Source organism: Felis catus, chromosome B3 (assembly GCF_018350175.1).
Source record: "Felis catus isolate Fca126 chromosome B3, F.catus_Fca126_mat1.0, whole genome shotgun sequence".
NCBI classification, from domain to species: Eukaryota; Metazoa; Chordata; class Mammalia; order Carnivora; family Felidae; genus Felis; species Felis catus.
In genome coordinates, this window is record NC_058373.1 from 34,805,600 (window position 1) to 34,831,559 (window position 25,960).

Here is a 25,960-nt window from a genome sequence, read left to right on the forward strand (position 1 = left end):
TATTTTTAAATGGTGGGACCCAAACTTGAGAGGTTGTTGCTTTTGCGGGGGGAACCTCAAACCTAGGGGAGTGGGGAGACAGTAGCTGACAGCCTTTTGGAAGCTCCCACTGTTCTCCCCACTTGTGGCAACGGCTGGACTTCCACTAACAATGCAGGTGATGGGACTCTCACAAGAGGATGAGAAGAAAGAGGAAAGAAGCCAATTCTCCTGTTAGAATATGAACTCCTAGAGGTGCCTGGTTGGTGCAGTCGGTTGAGCATCTAGCTCTTGGTTTCGGCTCACATCATGATCCCAGGGTCGTGAGATCGAGCCCCCAGTCGGGCTCTGCACTGACAACACAGAGCCTGCTTGGGATTCTCTCTCTCTCTCCCTCAAAAAACAAAAAGTAGAATATGAGCTCCTAGAAAAGGGGACCCTATTCTATTCCTTTTTGAATTCTACATCATTCTCACCACATCATCTGTACACTTTTGTATGCAATAAATATTACTGAGTTGTCAATTTTTTCAAATTCAAACTCAGCACTAATTTATTGAGTGGCTGCTATGTCCTGCATCCTGAACTGGGTAATTTCATGTGTTATCTCATTCAATCTTAATAAATCCTCGGGTATTAGTGAGGATATAGACTAAGCTACTGTAACAAAAATATCTCAGAATACAGGATTAAACAGGGTATGTGTTTCTTTTCTTTTCTTTTCTTTTCTTTTCTTTTCTTTTCTTTTCTTTTCTTTTCTTTTCTTTTCTTTTCTTTTTTTTCCAAATGATGGTCCAGATTATGGTCCACCGAACAAGTCCAAGGTCTGGTTGTTGGTTCTGTCACCTTTAACATGTGCTAGTTACTTGCCTCCTGTCTTTTTATGCCCAGATCTTCCATGGCTGCTCCAGCTAAGAGGTAGATGGAAAAGGCCAGAGAGGCACATCTGCATTTTTAGAAACACAACCCAGAAGTAGGACAAAATATCTTATTGGCCAGAATTTAGCTGCATGGTTATAACGATGCACAAAGCATGCTGGGAAATGTAATCTCTAATTGGGTGGCTCTGTATCCATCTACAACTGGGGATAGAGTGTATTAAGCAAGGGACCATGTATGTTGATGGACAAGTCTCATCGAACACCTCATGCCTGTGGATGAGTATCTTAGTTCTGATTGAAGCTAGACATGGACTGGAGAAGATGCTGCTTTCCTGCCCAGAGAGGTCCTCTGTTTTGTCAGGGTATTCAGAATTAAGTTGGCTCTGAAAGGCTCCCTCAGCTTATGAGAGTTTGGTGTATTGGCCAGAAAAATACCGATTACTTAACTGACAACGGAGATAGATACACATCAACAACTTGAATGCTGTGTTCCCCATTCAGGCTAAGATTTTCCTGGTCTGGAGGTACCTAGAACCACATCACAGTGTATACGAGTAGATACTGAGGTCCAATCCGGACCAGGGGCTGTGCTAGACGTCTTCCACAATCTGCTTTGACCTACAGACCCGACTCAATGAGGTAAGGATCATTCGGACCATTTTACAGGTAGGAACACTGAAGAGCAGAGAGGTTGTGTAGCTAAGATGTGGCAAGGCTGGTGTCGGAATCCAGGTCTATTTGGTACCAGAGTGAGTGCTTTTTCCACCACACTCTATCGCTTATGTGGGCACTGCTTTACTCTAAGCTTCAAGACATCCTCGGTAACGTTTTCACCGGCTGTGCCTCTTTGTACAGACTTCTGCTGTGGCATTTATTGCCCGTAGACACATTCTATTATTGAAGGACGTCTTTTCCAGGCTCCCTCCTCTCCTGGTATCCATGGATCATGTCTTAGTCATTTTACAAAATTAAGGCGAGCATAGGGCCTGGTGTTTGTTACACGCTTAAACAAATGAGTAAATGACTAAATAAACCACCCTCCTTCCCCTACAGTTAAAACCAGACCCTCTGCTGAACCCCCACCCTCATACTACCAGTTTTTACCATCAATACTTAGCCCACTCCTAATTTCTCCAAATTAATATCTTATTCTAAGTCCTTGGTTTGCAATTCTAGTGCCAGGGGCGCTAAAAAAAATATTTCCAATTGATTCTCAAACAACAATCTTTCGTATACTGGAAAGATCTCCTGAGGTTGTATTTTTGATTCAACCTAATCTCAGTCCATCCTGATGACTCATTAATATATTTCCTTTTGTTTCATCTTCAGAAGCTGTGGGGGGAAAAACTGTTTCCCATTTTAAGTTTATTATAAAAATGAGCCCTCAGGATTCCAGGGAAAGGGAAGGATACCAACTCCAGGCTGAGGTCATGATTTTGCTGAAGGAGACTTTGTTAATCATCTCGATGCTGATGCAAACTCCCCGCAGTGATATTCAACACAGGCCTGGGTGGGGCTGGCCTCATCTCCTGGCCACAGCTCTGTGAAAGGAAGGAGCTAGAAATGAGAAGGGCACCTAAAAAATTCCTTCACCAGTGGCACAAATGATGGGTGTGTGGTTAGGACAAGTCAAATCAAATCAACAAATATTTCTAGATGCAGGGCTTTCTGCTGGACAGAACGGGCGCCGTAATAGAATGGAAGAGGTCCTTCTCTCATTAATAAATTTACTCATTGAATCATTTGCTTAAGCATATAATAAATACCCATGAGCTTCATTAGAACTCACTATCCTCATCTGAATAGTGACTGAGTCGGACTCCTCCCGTGAAGCACTATCCTAATGCGGATGGGGGTGTCTGTCTTTCCCTCCCCCAGGCATCATGCTAAGCCAGCTACTACATATGAGAAAATTATGTGAAGTTGCTTTAAAAGTCCTATGCAAGTTTTGCATTCAATTCATGATATATTCCAAGGTGTGTGTGTGTGTGTGTGTGTGTGTGTGTGTGTGTGTGTGGTATATGGTTCTTCTCTCAGTGGAGAGAAGGTTCGTACACTTGGGGGTACCCATTCCCTAAAAGGAGGAGTTCAAGGCTGGATGATGTCTGACATCCCTTCTGGATTCAGAATTCTTCTCTGAGGAGTCAGAAATAAATAATATCAGAGACAGCATAGGCAGATATATTTGAACCTAAGGGCGTATCGATGCCATTTATTTTTTTCTCAACCCCAACCAAATAAAACACTTCTGCAGACCAGATTCACCCACCAGCTGCCAGTTGTTAAAATTATAGGAGCCTAGGAGTCCGTGTTTTCAGAACATTCCCCAGGGAACTCTTAGGCTCAGACAATTGGGAGCTCTGAGATAGGTATGAATGAGTTCATCATACACTGTAGAACCTGGTACAAATATGAACCATTATTGTGGGTAAGGATAATAATCCTTGCTGTCTTCACCACACAGGAGGGTTTAAATGAAATAATGTGTACTGGTTTGTGAAAATCAGGAAGTAAGGTTATCAAAATAGGAGGTGTGGAGAGGGCTGCAAATCTTCTCCTGATCCTGATGAGAGTGGACCAGGTATACAGAGGTTCTATAAGCTTTACAGTCTTGACAGGAGGCGCTGCTAGCTTAGAACAGATCCTCTCCACTTCTTGTCTCTTCCCTCCCCATAGCTCAGACATAGGCTCTGAGCCATCCTGGGACGGACACCAAGGGTCTCTCTCTTCCTTCCCTTAACTCACTCTATGGCCCCTTCAATCAAAAGAGAGATCTGACAAAGAAAGGGACGCAGATTCTAGTCAAACCTTACAGAGACGGGCTGTCCTTGCCACACACCCCCCCCCCCCCCCCGGGTCTCTCCTGGCCCCAGCCCAGATACCAAGGGCCCGGTGCATGGTGTTCCTTTACAAGGAGAGTGCCTTCCAAGAGATCCCATTTCTTGAGCCTCTCTGATCTGCTTCCCCTTATCAAAACGTATTGGTCCAGGGGTCTGTTCTTTCGGAGACCTAGTTTGGCAAATTAATATAATAAATTATGTTTAAGAAGGTAAATTAAGAGCTTCATGAAAGCACATTCAGAGTGTATTTATGTCGATGCTTCTGTCCCTAGTTTCTGGGTCACATTTGCAGGGTTGCTATGGAACTCATTCACAGCTGAATGTGAACAGGCTTTTCGAACATACTGGCATTTCAATAGCTCCCTTTATTTGTTCAACAGTATTTGAGTGCTTATTATATGCAGGGTATATTCTAAGAAGCACTACAGGGCAGTGGCTTTCAAACTTCAGTGAACTTTGGCGGTACTTGGAAGGCTTGTTACAACACGAAGTTCAGAATCGTAGATCCTGATTCGGGAGACCTGATTGGGCCCGAGCAGGTGCGTTTCTGACAAGGTCCCGGGTGAGGCTGGGGCTGCAGGTCTGGGGACCACACTTTGAGAACCAGTGGTATAGGGCACGGCAGGAACCAAGTGTGTGACCTCACAGGGCGCACAGTCCAGGGTGGTTGTAGCAAGGGGACTAATGGTGGAGATGTCGGTCGGTGGGGGAGACACCGGGAGGCACAGAAGCCCCTTAAGGTGCTGTCCGTGCCTGCCACCCCCAGAAGTCATCCCCACGCTGACAAGTCAGAGGCGCTGCGCCCTCCCGTCTCCCCTGTCCGGGGCCCCGACGCGTGGGAGGAGGGAGCAGCGGGCGCTCGCTGGAGGAGCCGGGGTCCAGCGCATCTTTCCGGGACGTGCGCTGCGCGGGGACAGCGGAGGAAGTCGCCCTCCCCAGTCGCGGCCCCGCCCGCTCTGGCGCGCGGCTTGGCGGCCGGAGCGGCGGCGGCGGCGCCGCGGGGCGGGGCGCCGCGACCCCCGTCCCCTCCCGGGCGCGCTCGCAGCGCCCCCGCCCCCTCGCCGCAGTCGCCGCCGCCCGGCTGGCTCGGCCTCGCGGCGCGGGGACCGGCGGCGCCGCATTCCCGGCCGGTCCGCGAGCCATGGCCCAGGCGGGCGAGGAGGCGCTGCCCGGGCCCGAGCCCGCGGTGCAGATCCGCGTCGCCATCCAGGAGGCCGAGGACGTGGAGGAGCCGGAGGACGAGGAGGAGGGGACCGAGGCGCGCGGCGCGGGGGACCCGGCTCGGTACCTGAGCCCCGGCTGGGGCAGCGCCAGCGAGGAGGAGCCGAGCCGCGGGCACAGGTAGGCGCGGGGGCGCGGCCCGGCCGAGCGGGGGGCGCGGGGACAACTCCGCGGGCCGAGCGGCTCGAGTCGGCCGCGGCGGGGCCGCCGGCGCGGGGCGTCCCACCCGGGCGGAACCTGCTTTCGGCGGCTGTGGGGGCCCCGCTCCGCAGCTGTCACCCGCCCCGGCCGGAGCTCCTGGCGCCGGCGGCGGGGCTCTCAGGGGCCTGGACGTCGGCATGCCCTGGGACCCGGGAGGAAGTCCTTCCCGGGCCACCCTCGCCATCTCCTCCTCCCCCGGAGGAGGTTCTCGTTGCGTGCGCTCACCCGGGACCCTCCAAAAAGCCTGGTTCGGTCCCGTCTCCCCCCTAACCCTCCGAGAGTGGCCCACCTCCCCTGGAGAGGAGGGCCCTCACTGCCATTATCGCCCTGTTTATCAGTCCGAATGGGTGGGGGCAGGCCAGGCCCAGCTGACACTTGCTGCTGGGGGATCCGAGGAGTGATTCCACGGGTGTAGCAAGCTCTCCTGCTCGGATTTGGAATCGGCTCAAGGCTTGCTGCTCGCCTTCTCGAGGGCCGGGGATTCCCATTTTCAGGCGGCCTCCCCCACCTGACTCCCATGCTTGCATCATCATCTTGCTGCCTTGTTGTTGGGTTCCTGAGCGATGGGTAGTCTGGAGCTGTTATGGCTGTCGTAGGCCACCTGTCTAACGGTGCCAGTGGGCCCTGAGCTCTTGTCAACAGCCGGAGACCTCGGACCTATGTCCACTAACGCCCACGCCTTTCAGGTCTGTGGGTCCCCCCCCCCCGATATTCAATATCCCTCCCGATATTGAAAGGACGTACAGTATGGAGTATCCGCGGATACCAGAGTAGCGCAGTGGTGGAACTTGCAAATTCTGGGCAATGCCAACAGGCACTTCGTAAGAGCCCTCTTTCTTCTGGGTTCCTGTGCCCATGCCTCTTAGCTGTCAGGGTTCTGCAGGATGATTCCCTGGCAGGCATAGCTTTACTTCACTGGCAGAGGACTCAACTGAAGGGCGTGAGGATACTGGGTCCAGAGCCTTCCCCGTCACTGGCTTGACCCCTCTGCAGCGGAAGGGGTCTGGATTTAGGCACCCAGAGATTCCGGGCGGTTCCGTGGAGACAGAGGTATTGGAGGAGGAGGAAAGGCCAGCCCAGCAGGTGAGAGTAGGAAAGCTGAGCCACAGCAGATGACACAGTAGCCACAGTCGACATAGCAGAACTCTGTATACTGTAAAGCTTGATTCATTCACTCATTCACTCAGCTCCGTGCTGAGTATTGAGAGTGTAAAAATGATGACTCCACAGTCACTGACATCTCAGTCTTGAAGGGAAGGCAGTCACCTAGTCAAACAATTGCAGAAGTTACATAAAATCGCTCAGAGTGGCTGATCCCTTCTGATTTGATTTGCCTGTGACTCTGGCAAAGAGCTGTCCCCTATACTAGGGGACTAAGTTTTGAGAGATCTAGGAAAGATCCCTCTGTGGAAATCTAGGAGAAGTGATCCTCACTGGGTGGGCTTCCTACGCCCACCCCCACCCCCACCCCCACCCCACCACTCTCCCTCCAGAGCCTCCTTTCGCTCCCAGCTCCAGGGACTTGGAGCCTCATGGAGCATTCAGTTTGAAGCGTTTCTTGCTGCCCACTGGCAGAGAGTTGACGCTAGAAAACCCCTGGGGGGCTCTTTAGGGCGGTGGAGCCGACAGAGCCCAGCAGGCAGACGTCCAGAGCAGGAGGATGTAGCCAAGAACAGTATCCGTGCTGCCCCCTGTTTGGGCTAGCCTGGCACAGCATTCCCTCCCCTGCTCCCCGCCACTCTGTGTGGATACTTCTTGGCTTCTAAAGTCTGCAGGAGAAAGCCCAGGTTCCTAAAGCTGTTCCTAGAGATTTAGCACCCAGGTTTACCACCACCCTTGGCCCATTGTTTCTTTCCCTGCCTGTGTTAGCAATTCATACTCCCGCAGCACTAACCCAGCTGGGTCCCTGAACACAGGGTGCAGTTTCGTGTCTACATACCTTTGCACTCCCTCCTCTGGGGCTCTGATCGATTGCTTGGTTGATTGATTGATCTCTAGTCGGCCTTAAAACCTCACTGCTTCATTCCCACTACCCCTAACCCCCCCTCACAAAGCTGTTTGTTTCCTGCCCTCCCTGTTGCTGTTGCCGTAGCACTCTGCACGTTTTGTACCTAGCACTTGCCTCGTTGAAACTGTATAATTCTGTCTCCTTCACAAGAATGTGGACATCCTGAATTCAGGGACCAAGCTTGCCTTGTTCTCATTGTATCCTCAGCACCCAGCATGTAGCGAGTGCTTCGGAATATTTGTTGAATGAATGCACGTCTCTATGATTGCATCACACCGTCGGGTTGAAATATTTGTGTGTTTTTCTTCCACCAAACGGAGATCCTTCAAGGCAGTGACCTTGCCTTAGTCCTCTCTACACCGCCAGTACTTAGCCCAATACTAGGTTTTTCCCTGGGGTACAAGCAATAGCGGAAATGAAAAAAAATGTTCTTTAGCCTTCTTCCCACGTCTTGCTCGCTAAACGGTGTCTTTCTTTTTATTGTCACCTTTGGGAAATAAAGATTTCAAACATACAATGTGAAAGAGTAGTATGGTGAGCATTCAGATATCCACCATCTGGATTTAACAGTTAGTAATATTTTGCCATATTTGTGTGATGGACATATGTATGGATTTCTCAGAACCATTTGAAAATAAGTTATACACAAGACTTACTATACCCTAAGCACTTTATTTTGGAGCTCTTAATAATGACATAGTATCCATAATGCTATTATTGCAAGGAAGAGAATTAACAGGGATTCTTTAGTGTAATCCCTAAAATGATCCAATAACCAAGTTCCTTATTTGGGTGTCCTCTGAGTCGTCCCACACTGCATTTTATAGATATTCCTTTTTGCCCTCCAACCAGAATCCGATCCAGGGAATGGCATTTGCCTATTATGTCCCTTTAGAATCTTCTCATCTAGAACATTCACATTTTTTTTTAATGCATTGCTATTTTGAAATAAGAGGCCAGATGTCTCATTGAATGTTTCCCAGTTTGAATTGGTCTGATTACGGTGTCATCATCTATTTAACTTGCTCCTTTGTTTGTTTGTTTTTTTAAATATTTATTTATTTTTGAGACAGAGAGAGAGCATGAGTGGGGGAGGGGCAGAGAGAGAGGCAGACACAGAATCCGAAGCAGGCTCCAGGCTCCGAGCTGTCAGCACAGAGCCCAATGCGGGGCTCGAACTCACAAACTGCGAGATCATGACCTGAGCCGAAGTTGGACGCTCAACCGACTGAGCCACCGGGCGCCCCTAACTTGCTCCTTTGTACCCTGTGTTTCCTGTAAACTGGAAGTTAGGCTAAGGGCTTGGTTCAATTTGGATTAAACGTTTTGGCAAGAGCACCTCATAGGCAATGCCACGGACTTTTTGTTGCATTCACCTCAGGTGGCTGTCACCAAAGTGATGCTCTAATTTGACCGCTTGTCTCAGAGACCACTTGATCTCTCCGTTGTGAAGCTGTGTCTCTTCTTTTGAAAGAACAAGTGATATGGGGGCTTCCTGTGAATATTCTTTCACCAGTGCCCTTCACCTAATGGTTTTACCATCTACTGATCCTTGCCTGAGAGTCAACTCCTCAGGAATTACCAATTGGTGATTTTCTAATTTTATTAGCCTTTGTTCACTTATTAACTGGCATTTTTCTGTATCAGAGAGCCTTGCTCATCATCTGGGATTGAACAAGTGTCCCTCCTAATGAGGCAACATAAATGCTTAATGACCAGCTTTCAAAGAGAGGAGTGGCTGTAATAGTCACGTCAAATATTGTAAATTAGAGCCCTCCTTTGGGGCTCTCCTCGATTCATCGATTTTTATTTGCTTTTTGAAAATTAGTTACATTCATTCTTTTTGGTGTTCAGAATGTCCTTGATTAAGTAGGGAGACCCCTTCAGGTTGGCTTCAGGATAGCCTTTTGGAACATGCCCTTTGGTTTCTGAGCACTTTCTTATTTTCTCTTGCTAGATATTCTGGGCTTATACTTGGTACTTTTCCTATTCTGGTCATGGGACCCAGCCATTTCCACAGGAATCCTTGTGGCTAGTATTTTTCAAATACTAGCAGGAGGGTATTTAGAAACCAAGACCTGGAATTAAGAGTGCTAATTTCTAGTGGGGCAACACTGGTTTTAGACCCTTTCCATAGAGCTGGGAAATGCATTTTAAAAAATAACTTAATGTTGATAATTCCAATTCATATTTAACATAATAGGGTTTTTTATTTACTTTTATTTTTTTTACACTGACAATCTTGATTCCGAATAACATTCACATATTTATTTGTTTGCTTTGTCTTCCAATGTGTAAAAATGATTTACAATTATAATACTAAATATTAGCATGAAGAATACAATCACTGAAGCACACCTTCATTTAACAGACAGAAACATCTAGGCTCCTTTCTCTTCGGGATGTTTCTGGGACATTGCACGAGCTATCTTTGCTCTGGATGATGATAATGAAAGGCTCCATTTATTAATGCCAACTGTGTACCAGATGTGGAACTAAATACAATGTAAACATTTCTGCTTCACACCGCAAACCATTTAGACCTGCAGAGACGTCCACTGGTTGCACTCCTTTTGCAGGTGCTAGGAAGATTCCAGAAGAGCATGGCAGAAGACAGGGTTAGAGAAGAAGGTCATGATGTCTGTAATAACAAAGAACCCATTGGCCACCCAGACATAGCATGGGGCCTCTGCTAGTGGCATCCGAAATGTAATTGTTCCCATACTGCCTTTTCCAAACTTGGACACATCCCCGTGTATGTTTCCAACTTGTCTCTATGAAAAACCTTTCTTTTTGGAATCTGTCCTTGTGTTTTTATATTGCACGATCAATTTTGTTTACCTTTTGAACCTTTTCAGCCTCGTTATCTTTTCCTAAAGGCAAGTCAAAAGGTTGCTCCTTTTTGTTCAATATCTTCCTTCTTGTTGTCCGCCATTTTCTTGGTATTGGTGGCCAAAGCACCATACTCGACTAGACCATCTGCAAAGATAGGTGATGAATCCAAGAAATCTTTGCTGTATGGAAAGCTATAGTGAGGAGCTCACTATTCCCCCGTTTTATTTTGGATATTTTTATTCATAAGGTGTCATTTGAATAACCACTTAATTAATATCTCCAGATTATCTTGAGATTTTATGAGAAAGGCAGCCCTGGAGATTTATGTTGTACTTATTTCCCTAGATCATCTGTAAATATGATTAATATTTCAATACTGATCTGTGGAGCCCCATCATCTGTTTTGAAGTGTACCTCCTCATTTCTACCCTTTACTTTAATTTCTAGCAGGTTTACCGTTACAAAAAAAGAACACGTCAGTACTCCTAATTTACAATGGTTTATTTAAAAGGAAACGAGACTGTAAACGTAAAACTTTTTTTCAAAGTCCTCTTGAAAGACCACTAATGGCTTATTCACCGGTAACCATACTTCCTGTCTCAAAGAATCCTGCAGATTTGCCCTTACAGAAACGATTCACTTTACACCGGCAATACTTTGTAAATTCCTGCTATGTCGGTTCATGCCTGAATGAAGGACACTGATACGGTTCAAGGGCACTAATAAGATATGCACACGGTAGCTCCGATACAAGTACAGGCAAGGGTTAGGAGAAGTTGAAATGATTTGCTTCCTGAGAGAGTTGCTTTGAGATGGGGCTTGATGTATGGCAGGGATTTGGACCTGAGAGATAAGGCAAGATGTTTAAGGAGATGGAACAGTATGCCCAAAGGGACAGAGTCCAGAAACCTGGTGACACAGGGATCTGTGAGTCTTTTACATGCTTTTATTTTAGAGCAAAGGATCTGAAGGGAAATAGACAAAAATACCTTTGGAAGCTGCTTACAGCCAGATTCTAAGTGAATCTGAATAAAGGGCTAACGACTTTGGATTTTATTTAATAGAATAGAAAACATTAGTATTAGTATTAGAGTAGAGCAGGGACATAGCGGTTCTTCAGAACATGTAATAAGGCACAGAGTGGAAGAGGCTTAACCCGAAATACAGCAAGAGTGGAAGCAGAGGGAGATGGCAGGAGGTGGGAAGACAGAACCCTAGAAAGGTTCTGGTTAGGAAATATGTGAAGGATGCAGGGATTAAAAAGGATGTTGATATCCAAGAGGTAATTTAAATTCTTCCTTTAGAACAATTGCCTTACCTCTCTGCCTGACCATAAAAAGGAGCAACCAACATCACTGTTTACGTGCAAGGAGGAAAGGAAGAAACAAGGTTATTTTCTAAAGGGGCCGAACGAATCAGCTCATGATCTGGGGTTGCTAAGGTAGAGCTTGCACCTGCAGAGTAACTCCTTCTCCATATAAAGCCCCTATTTAATCACTCCCTGCCTGTCCACCCTAAAGGGAAGCCTTCCAGTTGGCATGTGCCACCCATGGATATAGAACCAGCTAGGAAGAAAATCAGAGTATACAGCTGTGGAGGGAACCGATATGGACCCGCCAAGAAAAAGCAACCCAGACCTCCCTCCCTTCACTCTTCGAAATGAATAGCCACGCAGCAGAACTCCCCACCTCTTAAGTGTGGACTGTATACAGTGACTCCCTTCCAAAGTGCACAGTATGGAAAGAGAGGGGGGAGCAGTAACTTCACAGTGGAGACACAAAATAACACTACCGCAGCCAGGGTCACCGTCCACAGTGATCAGGTATGTTGATAGTCCCCTTGATATCCTGTGATGAGAATGGAAGTTTACCTCGGTGCTTCTCTTCCCTAAAAGCCATACCCACCGTCTAATCCTAAAAAAATATATCAGATAAATCCCAAATGCAGAGCTGTCTACAGTATATCTGACCAGTACTTCTCAGCACAGTCAAGGTTATCAAAAATAAGGAAAGCCCGAGAAACTGTGTCAGCCAGGAGAAGCCTGGGAGACACAACAACTACTTGGAATCTAGTATCCTGGATGGGATCCTGAAGGAGAAACAGGCCACTAGGTAGAAACTAAGGAAATCTGAATAAGGTATGGACGTTAGCTAACAATAATGTATTCGTATTAATTTGTTAAATGCTTTGTACTAACACAAGATATTAATAACAGAAGAAGCCTGATGTGGGATACATGGGGACTCTCTGTACTCTTTTCACCATTTTTCTATAAATCTGAAATTATCCTATAATAAGTTTATTTAAACAGATTTTGAATAAAGAAACGGTGAATTGTTTACCAATCACATGAAGAAAACCAATTACATGAAATTAAATGAAAAACTGATCCCAGAAGATATAGAGGTGATGCTGTTGGAAACAAAGAGACTTTTGGGGTGCGTGGGTGGCTCAGTCGGTTGAGCGTCCGACTTCGGCTCAGGTCATGATCTGGCAGTTTGTGAGTTCCAGCCCCGCATCGGGCTCTGTGCTGACAGCTCAGAGCCTAGAGCCTGCTTCGGATTCTGTGTCTCCCTCTCTCTAACCCTCCCCTGCTTGTGCTCTGTCTCTCTCTCTCTCTCTCTGTCAATAATAAATAATAAACATTAAAACAAAATTTAAAACAAAGAGACTTTTAAAAATGTAGACTCTGGAGAGTGCCCCAAGAGGGAATTTAAGAGACTGCATCAACAAAACAAGAACAGGATGCTTTTAAAAAGGAGCAGTTTGAAAACATAAAAGAGTTCTTGGAGAATACATAATTCCTGAAATTAAACAATTCATCAAAAATGATTAGAAGGTAATGTCAGAAAATCTCTTGCAATGTAAATCAAAGACAAAGACAACGAGGTCAATATGAAAAAGAGGGTAAGTGTCATAGAGGATTGGGGCGCCTGGTGGGCTCAGTCAAGCATCCCATTTCAGCTCAGGTCATGATCTCACAGTCTGTGAGTTTGAGCCCTGCATCGAGCTGTGTGCTGACAGCTCAGAGCCTGGAGCCTGCTTTGGATTCTGTGTCTCCCACTCTCTCCGCCCCTCCCAAATCACGCTCTGTCTCTCTCACTCTCAAAAATGAATACATGTTAAAAAAAAAAATTAAAAAAAAAAAGAGTTATAGAGGATCAATCCAGGTGGTCAACTAACAGGACTTTAAGAAAGAAATGCAATCTGGGCAAATGCCTCCACCCTGCACAGATCCGTGTTTGTACCATCATAAAGGTAAACACAACTGATTAACTTTCTACTTTTAGTATCTATAGACAAAACTTGGAATATTACAGAGTAGAATGTAAATACGGACCATGACAAAATAACATAAAGGTACATCTGGGAGAATTTGAAAGGTTGGAAATGGAAGGAGAGGGAAAGAACACACCTATCGTATGTAGTGAGGAAGTGAGAAGTATCATTTAATGTTGATGGAATAAGGAACAGAATTTTAAATGTATTATTTTAAAACACAATTAGAAGGCTATTAAAAAAAAAACCAAAATAATACAAAATTTTAAAAATTGGAAAAAGAGGCTTTGGGAGACGAGTGACCCCAATGTTGAAAATTGGCATGTGAGGAGTAGAATGAGCATATTTTATAGAGCCATAAGGCAACTCTCCTAAGAACTAAATGGTTGACTAGAGGTTGCCTTTAGGGAGGAGAGGTGAAGTTGGAGAGGGTGGCGGCGGGGGGGATCGTTGCTTTCTTTGTAAGTTATGCACTATGTTGTCTCATCTTTTGCTTTGTGTTGTTTATTTCACTTTAGTGTTTAAGATTCATTTTTGATGAGCTATTAATAGTGTCCAAGGGAGAAGTAATGAGGACAGTTGGAATGGAAAAGGGAACAGATGGGAGACACTGCAGAATAAAATCAGCACTTGATAATTGGCTCGATGTGGGGGCAAAAAGAGAGGGCTAAAAGATGCATCTTGGGTTTTGAGCCTAAAAGCAGAGAAGAGTGAATAGGGAAAGTAGTCAGTGGGGCAGTTTGGGAGGAAAGATACATGGTTTGCAGGACGGTTGTAATTGACAGAAAGTTACCAACATTCATATTTAAGAGATATAAACTTCTTTAATGTTCGCAAAGGATACTGGTCTTTTTTCATTCAAAGGCTGTTGCACGAAGCAGGAAAGAAGGCAGCGTGCTCCCAGATGTGCAAAAAGGCCTTGCCTCTCAGGATCCCCCTTTGGAGATATACATTTGCCCATGAGAGCACCCATGTAGTGAGGGGTCCTTAGGGTGCAAGGACCTCGCAGAATGGTTTATATCACCTCCCCAGGACTGCCCACCTGTTCTGGAATCTCTGGCTACCTGCCTGTCTGCTTACTGGCTGCAAATAACCGATGCAGAATCCCGTCTGCCCCCAAACACACAGTGTGGACTATTTACCATCAGACTGTATGAAAAGAGGAGCTACCCAGATAGAAAGCCCCTTGCCAGGTCTAGGCTTCAATCCGACCCAAGGTCAAGCTCTGCAGAAGGTGATGGTTCAGTTCTGGACATAATAGATTTGAAGTTTCAACGGGCTGTCCAAGTGGAAGCATCAGGCAGGCAGCTAGGAATTGAGGATGGGGTCTCAGGCATGAGAGAAGGATGGAGGGGTAGGTAGAGGCAGATTTGAATTGGATGTGCTGTCCGGCAGCTGAAACCTATTGGTTGCCAGGGGATAAAGGGTCAAGGATAGATCCTTGGAGAAATGGGAGCAGAATGAGGAGACTGAAAGGGCAATTAGATGGGGAGAAGAATCAGAAAAGGACAAATCACAGAAGCCCAGGGTGAGAGGTACCGAGAAGAAAGAGGTCAACAGCGTCCCTTCCTGCCGCAGGCATAAGAGGACCAAGGTGGAGAAAAGGGCCCTGGATGCGGTGGATGCTTCGGCAGATGCCCAGACATATAAAACAAGCTTGTGGGGAGGGAGGGCATGTCCAAGGGAGGTCTGGGCAAGTCTGCTTCGATGAACGTCATCTTCTCAACGAAGTTTGTCATAAAATCATCTGCAGGGAGTAAAGGCTTCCCATGACCTTGGAAAGAATGGGAGGCTCTAGAATGGGCACTGGAGAAATTGAGAAATTACATCCCCATCCTTCCATTATGTTTTGTTTATGAGATAACTTTAAAAAAATATTTATTTATTTTTGAGAGACAGAGAAACAAAGCGTGAGTGGGGAATGGGTAGAGAGAGGGAGACCCGAAGCAGGCTCCAGGCTCTGAGCTGTCAGCACAGAGCCCCACACGGGGCCCAAACCCACGAACTGTGAGATCACGACCTGAGCCAAAGTCGGATGCTTAACCAACTGAGCCACCCAGGAGCCCCTCCATTGGGTTTGTGACTTCCCTGTGCCCTGATGGATCCTGTTTTGTTTTTTTTTTTCAACATTTATTTATTTTTGAGAGACAGAGACAGAGTGTGAGCAGGGGAGGGGCAGAGAGAAAGGGAGACACAGAATTCAAAGCTGGCTCCAGGCTCTGGAGAGCACAGAGCCCCACGCAGGGCTTGAACTCACAGACTACGAGATCATGACCTGAGCCTAAGTCCACTGCTTAACCAACTGAGCCACCCAGCTGCCCCATGAGATTACTTTTTATAATAGCCTCAACTACTCTAGTTGCAGAGTAGGACTTACTAGTGTGTGGGTGCCTTTGATGGTCTGGTCACCTCTGATATACTTGCGATTTGTAGTAAGTTAGACCATTTTGCTAATATCTGAGTCCACTCAAAGCTCTTCACTGATCATTATCATACACCTCATCCCAACTCCTCTGTATTCTCATCCTTGTCATTGGGGCTCAGACTTTCCCATGCGTTTGTAGTTATTGTATCTGGTGTATTCAACTTATCTAGTTGAACTGCTTTTTAGGGTGTGAACTTTCTCTAATGGAGTGAAAATCTGTTCTGTCCATGTTGCCTTTCCTTTTTCATCCCATTGATTGTGCCACTGACACTTTTCAGTTAGCATGCTTTAAGGACCACTTTGTCAAAACAGTATTACTCTCCTACTATTTGGCTGTAAGTAATAGAACACCCAGCTAACAGGTGAATTATGCAAATGGACATTATCTTTCCCGTGTAATCAGAAATGTGCAGGTAGGTAGTTAGAGGAATTGGTTCAGCAACTCAATAATATCAGAGCCAATAATGTCAAGAAATCAGGCCCAGCTAATTCTTGCGGCCTTTTCCTTTTTTTAAATTTATTTATTTATTTTGAGAGAGAGCGCGTGTGTGCCTATGTGTGCACACACTTGAGTTGGGGAGGGGCATAAAGAGGGGGGGGGTAGAGAGAGAACCCTGAGGAGGCTCCCCACTGTCAGCGCAGAGCCCGATGTGCAGCTTGAACCTTTGAACCACGAAATCATGTCTTGAGCCAAAACCAAGAATCTGATGCTTAACTGACTGAGCCACCCAGATGCCCCATTTTGGCCTTTTTCTTTTGGTAGCAAAATAGCTGCCACCGCCCCCAACCATCACATCCACGCTCAAATCAGTTAAAAAGGGAAGAGGTAGGGCCAAAAGATTTTCACTTGTGTGTTACTGGTCATATCATGACAGGTGGCTCAGATGGCTATTACCTGTAACAGATGCTGAGAAAGTACATGTTTAGTTTTGTTTTTGTCTTTTTGTAGCCTCCATAATAAAGAAAGTTAAGCGAGAGTTTGCTATCAGATGTTGGTTGAATCTATTATCTACCACAGCTATCTTCTAGAAACTTCTAAAATACTCAGCTTGTCTGATGTTTAAGTTGCCTTTGACCTGTTTTATCTGCTTTTATAGGCTGCCTTCAAATATTCCTTTAGTGTGCCATCCCATTTTTAAAAGGCTTTTTAAAAAACATACTTTTAGGTGTGCCTGGGTGGCTCAGTCAGTTAAGTGTCTGACCCTTGATTTTGGCTTAGGTCATGATCTCACGGTTGCTGAGTTCAAACCCCATGTTGGGCTCTGCACTGACAGTGAGGAGCCTGCTTGGGATTCCCTCCCTCTCTGCCCCCTACCCGCCCTCTCAAAAATAAATAAACTTATAAAAGAAAACCAAACCCTCCCCCCAAAACTTATCATCTTCACCATTATTAAGTGTGCAATTCAGTGGCATTAAGGACATTCACGCCGTTGTGCACCCATCACCACTTTCCATCTCTAGAACTTTCTGTCTTTTCCACCTGAAACTCCATACCCATTAACTATTAGCTCCCCATCCCCCCCTCCCCAGTCCTCGGTAACCGCCGGTCCCCTTTCTGTCTCTGTGAATTTGACAACTCTAGATCCTTCATGTCACCGGCATCACGCGGTATTTGTGTTTTGAGGACAGACTCATCTCACTTAGCATCGTGTCTTCAGGGTCCATCCATGTGCCAGAATGTATCAGAATTTCCTTTTCAAAGCTGAATAACATTCCCTCCGATGCATGGATGTGCCACATTTTGCTGATTCAGTCGTCCATCAGTGGACATTTTTGGTTCTGCCTTTTGTCTACTGTGAACATGCCGCTGTGAACTTCCTGAGCCTGCTGGGGACTCAAGCAGGTGCTCCCAACACAGTCGAAGCACACTGAATGCTGTTGGTGGCTCGGTGTCTGCATCCCTCCCAGGAGATGCTCTCCCTACTCAGAACGTGTTAATGGAGACTCCGGGCCTGATGGTCATGTCTGGAAATCAAGCAGCCACATAGGAAAGTGGTAATATTTTTTTTCTGGAAGTAATTAAAAAAATTTTTTTTTTACATTTATTTATTTTTGACAGACAGAGAGAGAGAGGGACAGAATCTGAAGCGGGCTCCAGGCTCCAAGCTGTCAGCACAGAGCCCGACACGGGGCTCGAACTCACACACCGTGAGATCGTGACCCGAGCCAAAGTCGGATGCTTAACCGACGGAGCCACCCAGGCGCCCCTCTGGAAGTGATTTTTAACCAATCCTTTTTGTTGAATAAGATATGTATCATAGTGGATAATACATAATTTAAAGTGGTAATTAAACGTACAAAAAAGAAGCCACCTTCTAGAGCTTCGAATTAATGGTGTCACCTACGAGGCAGATCGTCACAAAGTCCCTATATGTTTATGGTTTTGAAGTGTTTGTAATCCCTTGGTGGAAGGTTTGCCTGCCTAAAGAACCCTTGTCAGGATTTCTTTGGCTTGCTCTCCTATCCTAAGATTCTCAGGGAGAGGGGGAGGAAGGGATTCGAACCCCCATGGTCTACCTCTAGGATTGGGACTCTTAGTGAGTCTGCTAAATTACCTTCCAGAAATCAGGATTGGGGGGTGGAGTGGGGAGGGAAGAATAAGGAGGGAATGTGAAGAGCATCCCGTCAATGGCACAGCAGCACAGAAACGTTCGTAGACGGTGTTGTTATTTTAGTGACCCTCGGTCCACCTTAAGAACAAAAGCTTGATTTCTTGGCTCGTTGGGCACAGTTTAGCCCCTTGTGATCACCAGGTGATACCCCCTCTGAGGAGCGCAGTTCGAGTGGGAGCCAGTGAAGTTTCCTAGAGCTGCACCACAAACTGGGTGGCTTAGAACCACGGAATGTATTGCCTCACATTCTGGAGGCCGGAAGTTGGGAATCCGGGTGTCAGCAAGATGCACTCCCCTCGAGGGTCTGTTCTGGGCCAGTCCCCTGGCTTCTGGTGGTTTGCTGGCCACCCTTGACGGTCCTGGACTTCCGCTCATCACCCCCATTTCCACCTTCATCCTCACGCGGCGTTCTTGTGTGCCCGTGCCCAGATTTCCCCTTTTGATGAGACGCCGGTCGTAGTGGATTGGGGCCACCCTGCTCTGGTGTGACCTCGTCTTTAACTGATTACATCTACGGGGCCCCATTTCCGAGTAAGATCACATCCTGACATACAGGGCTTTGGGACTTCAACGCAAGAAATTTGGAGGGGGGGGCAGCAGTTCAGCCTGTAACCTTCCCCCCGCCCCGTGTCTCCTTCTGGTCTCAGTGGCACCACCACAAGTGGGGGCGAGAACGAGCATGAAGACGGGGAGCAGGAGTGGAAGCCCCCAGACCAGGAGTTGATCAGGAAGCTGGTGGATCAGATCGAATTCTACTTTTCTGATGCAAACCTGGAGAAGGACGCCTTCCTGCTAAAGCACGTGAGGAGGAACAAGCTGGGGTATGTGAGCGTCAAGCTACTCACGTCTTTCAAAAAGGTAAGCCTTCATCCTCACACGCTGCCTCCAGGATTTCAGGGGTGTTTGGGGGTTTCAGTTCTCAATCTTGTTTGCCCACATGATACCTGACAACTAGCGAGTTTTTGCCCCCTGACGTAGAGAAACATGATCAAGAATAGAGATTTAGGATCATTATTAGGAACATCGCGGGGGAGCCTGGGTGGCTGAGTCAGTTAAAGCGTCTGTCTTCCGCTCAGGTCATGATCTCACGGTTCATGGGTTCAAGCCCCCCATCAGGCTCTGTGCCGACAGCTCAGAGCCTGGAGCCTGCTTCGGATTCTGTGTCTCCCTCTCAATCTGCCCCTCGCCGGCTTATGCTCTCTCTCTCTCTCTCTCAAAAAGAAATAAACATTAAAAAAAAAAAAAAAAAAAACAGCGAGTATCTTCCCAAGTATTAAAAGCGGCCTGGGTGTTGGGACAAATGTCAGCCGGTGGCAGTTGTGAAATGATAGTGCTTGCTCTTAGTAAAGTTCAAGCACTCTTGCCAGGCAAGTGGATGACCAGGAGGGTGCTGTGCCAGGACACGGGGACTCCGTGGCCTTGAGAGATACCTACTGGGCCTAGAATTACGTGAAACCCAAGCTTTTCACCTGCCCAGTCGAATGAATAGGAAGAGGAAGAAGGAGCGCCCAGAACTCAGGGAGAGGAACCTTCAAGACTCCAGCAGTGTTTGTAAGACCAACATTCTCATCTATACAATGGGGACGTGGGGTATCTGATGCTTGCCGCCATCTGGGCCACAGACCGCACGTCCCTCCGGTGCACAGACCCAGCAACTGGACTGTGCGTGAATTCCCTTACTTCTCAAAGTGTGGACGGACTAGCTGGAGCCAGCACCGTGCATCTTCCGTGGGGGAAGCGTATTTACCAGAATGGAAAAGCACCACGTGGCCCATTGCATAACGGGATGTGTAACAGCTGGGTCTCAGCCAAGCCGCCTGTGCCCTTGGTCAGACGTTCCCGGAGGAGAGCTTCTCTCTGTGAAGCTGTTCTCTGCCTCACCTGCTGGTAGAGTCGGCCCTCTCCTCTTGCTCTCCGGCCTTCATTCATTCATCGAACCTATTCACGCCGCACCCTGAGTGCTGGCTGCCTTAGGCACAAGATACATGACATGAATGGGTTCTCTGCCCTTGCAAAGTCCAGGAAAGGCGAGAGATCAGTGAAGGATTGCAATAGGACCAAAGGCAGTGAAAGAACAAAGTAGCGAGTAACCCTGCCTGGATAATTGAGAAGCCTTCCCAGAAGTGGTGACGTTGAAATAGGATCTTGGAGGGGCTGCCTGGGTGGCTCCGTCGGTTGAGCTTCCGACTTGGGCTCCGGTCATGATCGTGAGTTCGAGCCCCGCGACGGGCTCTGTGCTGACAGCTCAGAGCCTGGAGCCTGCTTCGGATTCTGTGTCTCCCTCTCTCTCTGTGCCCCTTCCCTGCCCGCACTCTGTCTCTCTGTCTCTCTCAAAAATAAAGCAACATGAAAGAAAGAAAGAAAGAGAGAGAGAGAGAGAGAGAGAGAGAAAGAAAGAAAGAAAGAAAGAAAAAGAAAGAAAGAGGATCTTGGAGGGTGACTAGGAGTTTCCAGGGTATAGGAGAAGGAGGGAAGGGGCACTTCGTGTTGCAGTGGAAAAGTCTCCGCTTCCTCTTGCGCGTCTCCTTTGTCTCACACCGCGAGCACACGCTGACGCCAGATGTGCCTGTGGGGGGAGGGCATCCCCACCCAGCAGTTCTGCGTCTACCTGGAGACAGCACCAGGCCCTCCAGGGTAAGGCCCACAGCTAGTCACCTAGGTTACCCACAGCTTCTGTCCAAAGTGGCTGCACATCAGAGGTTCCCATGACCTCCTCCCCTTTGGATTTGATCATTTGCTAGAATAGCTCACAGAGCTCAGGGAAACACTTACTTACGTTTACCAGTGTAATACAGGATTTGATAACAGATACAGACAGACAGCCAGATGAAGACATACCCAAAACGAGACCCCGAATGCAGGAGCTTCTGTCCCAGAGGAATTGGGGTGCATCACCCTCCATCCGAGAAGTGCCCTGAACCCCAAGGTATTGGGGTTTTCAGGGAGGCTTCCTCATGTGGGCTTGATCAACCATTATCTCAATTTCCTGACCCTCTCCCTTCTCTGAAAATCCCAAGCTTCTAACCGCGATTTGGTCTTTCTGGTGACCGGCCGTCAACTAGGAGCCATCCAGAAGCCCACCCAGAGTCGCCTCATCAGAACAAACGGTACTCCTAGTGTTCTTATGACCTGGGAATGTACCCGGTGCCAGCAACCCCGTGCCAAGAACGGGGACAAAGAGCGATGTATATGTATTTTAGGGAGGTACTATCTCATCATTCTCTGGGAGGCCCAAGTTGGGTTTCATTCCAAGCTGAAACAGTCCACGTCAGTTTCGGGAGCTACGGCATTGGGATGTGAAAGATCTTTTGGAAGCTTGTACGTATCAAACGCATCAGTGCAGAAACACAATTTCAGAGACGTGTTTGAACGTTAACATCTCCGAGTCCTTTCGGAATGATAAATCACAATACCACACACGTCCAGAGAACAAAGAAGTGTTTGTGGGGGATCCCAAAATGAAGCAGCCAGTAAACATTCCTTCATTCCTCCCCAGGGACCTGAAGAGGCAGCCCGATTTTCTTTCGTTTTGAAGCTGCCACTCTAGATCTATTTACGAGGGCTTTTCTTTGTTGAAAAGTGGCTGCACAGTAGCCATAGACTCCCCAACACCTTCAAAATGAGAACAAAGACCCTTTTCGTTCTCACTGTTTTTAACGTTTATTTATTTTTGAGAGAGCGAGACAGAGTGCGAGCGGGGGGAGAGGCAGAGAGAGAGAGAGGGAGACACAGAACCCCAGGCAGGCTCCAGGCTCTGAGTGGTCAGCCCAGAGCCCCATGCGGGGCTCGAACTCACAAACCAGGGGATCATGACCTAAGCCAAAGTCGGACGCCTAACCAGCTGAGCCACCCGGGCGCCCCCAAGGCTATTTTCATTCTAAAGGCTTTCCTGCTAATCATCATAGGAAATGCATATGACGAACAGGGGAATTGAAGTTTCCGAAAATGTTAGCAGGTTCTTCTAGTGACTGCACAAAGATATCACCTCCCTGGCTCCTCCCCTTAAGTGGTGCCGGACACGCCTTCTCACGGCTCACAGACAGGCCGAGGATGTTCGGACTATCACGGAGATTTCCCAGTGGACTGTGCTCCTGGCTCCGGAGGGATATCGGGTGCTTGCTAGAGCCCGCTTCTCTCTCCATCGTGTGAGGTCTTCTGTGAGCTTCTCTAGCCCTTGGAGCAGGGCAGTACTGGCCTTCCCTCGAGCACGCCTGGCTCAGGGTCCAGGTCGAGGCAGGAGCTCCTCTTCCTCTCCCCCACTGGTTTTGGAGAAGGCTCCCCGCTGTCCCATCCTCAGCGAGCCACTGCCTAGCTTCCTCACCACCTGGCAGTGACCTTCCATCATCACCCTCACCCCTTCTGGAGCCCTGATCGGCCCCGTTCGCCTGAAGTCCGACCCTTTGCCTGGACCTCTGCCCACCTTCTGTCCTTGGTGTGTGCCGTGGACATCAGCCCGTGGGTTCTGTGTGTAGGTGACTTGTGGTTCCCACACCCCTAAGCCCACATCTGGGCCATGTCACCCAGAGGCCACAGGCTCGAGCGGACAGCGCCCTGTCTGCAGGAGCCTGCCTGTACTGAGAGCTCTGCGAGGTTCCCCCCCCCGACACTGCCCTGTTAGGGAGCCTCCCACATTGAGTTCTGGGAAGTTCCTGTTTGGTCTCAGGGTTCCTCTGCAGAGTGGCTGCGTTGGCCTGGCCTCCGAGGACGGACGCAGGGTGATCTCGCCATTCCTGGCTCAGGTTACCCACCCCACCCACCTCCACAGTTCCTGCGGGATGCGATGACTCATTCTCCCTGGCATTCCCTCCAGCGGAAGTGGGCCTCTTGAAAATTACTGTTTTACAGCATAAATATAGCCTTCATATACTGCGCGTTGATACGCACAATTTCCACTCAGAGAGGAGGGAGGGAGGGACTATTTCATCATTCTCTTTGAGGCCCTAGTTGGGTTTTACTCCAAGTTGAAACAGTCCACATCATTTTCAGGAGATATTCCAGTGAAATACGAAAGCTCTTTTGGAACCTTCTGGGTATCCAACGCATAAACGGAGAAACACAACTTCAGAAAAGCGTTTCAATGTTAAAAATCTCCGAGCCCTGTCAAAACGATAGCACGTGATGTTTGAAATGATGATAACACATGATATTTATTGCGTACTCTCCATGAGCTTGACACCGTTCTGAGTTTTGCATAATGTGTGTCTGGATGTAGGTACGTATGTATCGATTTATTCATTCACTCCTCGCGACAACGCTGTGAGGCGGGCACTGTAAACGTGTCCATTTTACAGATGGGGGAGTTGAGGCACCGCGAGGTGGGAAAACGTCAGGTCTTACCGCCGGCCGGAGGTGGGCTTTGGATTTGTGTATCTAACAGCCTTGTCCCAGGCCCTACAGGCTTAACCTCTAAACTTGCGTGGACTAGACTGTCCCCATCACCACAGAAAGTTGTGCTGGACGGCACTGCTCCAAACTGTGCTGCCTGGCTTGACATTGTGGAGAGCTCACTAGATTTTTGAATGCCTGCACGCAGCGGGTGTGATTCTAGCGACCAGTGTTATGGGGGGGGGGGGGGGGAGGGAGGTAGGGGAGGGAGATTATAGAGGACACGAGAGGGGCAAAGACGATAGGTACCATTTCAGAGGTTGCTTTGTCTTCTTCAGGTGAAACACCTGACCCGGGACTGGAGAACCACGGCACACGCCTTGAAGTACTCGATGAGCCTCGAGTTGAATGAGGACCACCGGAAGGTGAGGAGGACCACCCCCGTCCCGCTCTTCCCCAATGAGAACCTGCCAAGCAAGATGCTCCTGGTCTACGATCTCTACCTGTCCCCCAAGCTCTGGGCCCTGGCCACGCCCCAGAAGAACGGAAGGGTGCAGGAGAAGGTGATGGAACACCTGCTCAAGCTCTTCGGGACCTTCGGAGTCATCTCGTCAGTGCGGATCCTCAAGCCCGGGAGGGAGCTGCCCCCTGACATCCGGAGGGTCAGCAGCCGGTACAGCCAGGTGGGGACCCAGGAGTGCGCCATCGTGGAGTTCGAGGAGGTGGAGGCGGCCATCAGAGCGCATGAGTTCATGGTCACGGAATCTCAGGGCAGGGAGAACATGAAAGCCGTCCTGATTGGGATGAAGCCACCCAAAAAGAAACCTCCCAAAGACAAGAACCAGGATGAGGAGCCCACCGCGAGCATCCACCTGAACAAGTCCCTAAACAAGAGAGTCGAGGAGCTTCAATACATGGGTGACGAGTCTTCTGCCAACAGCTCCTCCGACCCCGAGAGCAACCCCACGTCCCCCATGGCCGGCCGGCGGCACGTGGTCACCACCAAGCTCAGCCCTGCTGGCCACCAGAATCTCTTCCTGAGCCCCAACGCCTCCCCATGCTCCAGTCCCTGGAGCAGCCCCTTGGCTCAACGCAAAGGCGTTTCCAGAAAATCCCCTCTGGCTGAGGAAGGGAGGCTGAACTGTAGCGCCAGCCCTGAGATCTTTCGCAAGTGCACGGATTATTCCTCCGACAGCAGCATCACTCCCTCCGGCAGCCCCTGGGTTCGGAGGCGCCGCCAGGCCGAGATGGGGACACAGGAGAAGAGCCCCGGGGCGAGTCCCCTGCTGTCTCGGAGGATGCAGACTGCCGATGGGTTACCTGTGGGGGTGCTGAGGTTGCCCAGAGGCCCTGACAACACCAGAGGGTTCCACGGAGGACACGAGAGAGGCAGGGCCTGTGTATAAATACCTTCTATTTTTAATACCCGCTCCATCAAGATACCTGGCATGATACAGAATGCGATTAGGTCCCCTTTGACAGATTTTGTATACGTGTAGACCTCTTAATTTATATATTTGTAATGTACATAGGTTGTCTGCTACGCCATGGTTTTAAGAGCACCTTCTAGTTCAGAACAACCAGCATGACCTTTATTTTGATGATGCCCAACGTGTATGAATGTTGCGGCTCCGCAGAGCTGTGGGACAGAGGCTCCTCCAGGGCGGGTCGGGCGGTGGGTCTCTTCCCCAGGACAGAGCTCCTGCCTGCGGTGACTGAGCCGACCTCGGCTGGCCACGCAAGAGCTTCCTGAGGACCCCCAGGAGCTCTGTTGTGTAATGGCAACTCGTTAAGCCGGTAGCATGGTGTCTCGTGGGACCAAATGTATATTTCCTGTCAAGTCAATAAATAATAAAACATCCGACTGGGAGTCCTGCCTCTGAAGTCCTAGATCGTGGCTGACAGAAGTCTGTGCCCCTCTGACAAGGCTGTGGGTGGTAGGTCAGGAGGCCCTGAGGAGCTTAACTGGAGACGCATCTCTTGGAGGTCCTGCCCAGGGCAGCCCTGGGGCTCTCCTTGAGGCTCCGGCAGCCTGAGAGGTCGGCAGAGTTTGTGCAGATATGAGAGTACCGCGTCTCTTCGTCACAGTGAATCCTACCCGGGCAGAGGCAGCTTCGTAAAGACCAAGCTCTCTGGATACGGTCCCCAGGCTGGCTCCTTTTCCTTGGTGAATGTCCATTGTCACCGGCAGCTTCTGATGTAGTAGAAGGAGTAGTGGCCTGGATTTTAGCGTTGGCTTATCCACTTGCCCTTTGGGGGAGTTTAGACAAGTGCCGTTTAATGAAATTTGTTGACAGTTATTGAACGGTGATTAGACGCCAGGGACTATGCTTAGAGTTTTCCATGCATTATCT

At 48.5% G+C, this 25,960-nt stretch overlaps 2 protein-coding genes across 4 annotated transcripts in view; both read left to right on the forward strand.

Annotated features, from left to right (window-relative positions):
• The window catches only part of THAP10 (THAP domain containing 10), a 30,316-nt gene extending 28,823 nt beyond the window's left edge, over window positions 1–1,493 (forward strand). Inside the window, exon 4 of the mRNA XM_045059094.1 lies at window positions 1,362–1,493. The gene's annotated coding sequence lies outside the window, so the exon portion shown is untranslated. The remainder of the gene's footprint in view (window positions 1–1,361) is intronic.
• Window positions 1,391–25,467, forward strand: LARP6 (La ribonucleoprotein 6, translational regulator). 3 transcript variants are annotated; one of them, XM_045059092.1, is made up of 3 exons: window positions 1,391–1,499; window positions 18,929–19,139; window positions 23,945–25,467. In XM_045059092.1, the coding sequence occupies exons 1-3, from the start codon at window positions 1,495–1,497 to the stop codon at window positions 25,010–25,012; spliced, it is 1,284 nt and encodes a 427-aa protein (XP_044915027.1). In that variant the 5' UTR covers window positions 1,391–1,494; the 3' UTR covers window positions 25,013–25,467. The 3 variants fall into 3 exon arrangements, with proteins under 3 accessions (XP_044915027.1, XP_023110871.1, XP_044915028.1); XM_023255103.2 differs by lacking the exon at window positions 1,391–1,499 and adding an exon at window positions 4,764–5,041; XM_045059093.1 differs by lacking the exons at window positions 1,391–1,499; window positions 18,929–19,139 and adding an exon at window positions 23,335–23,493.
• Window positions 25,468–25,960: the final 493 nt, after the last annotated feature.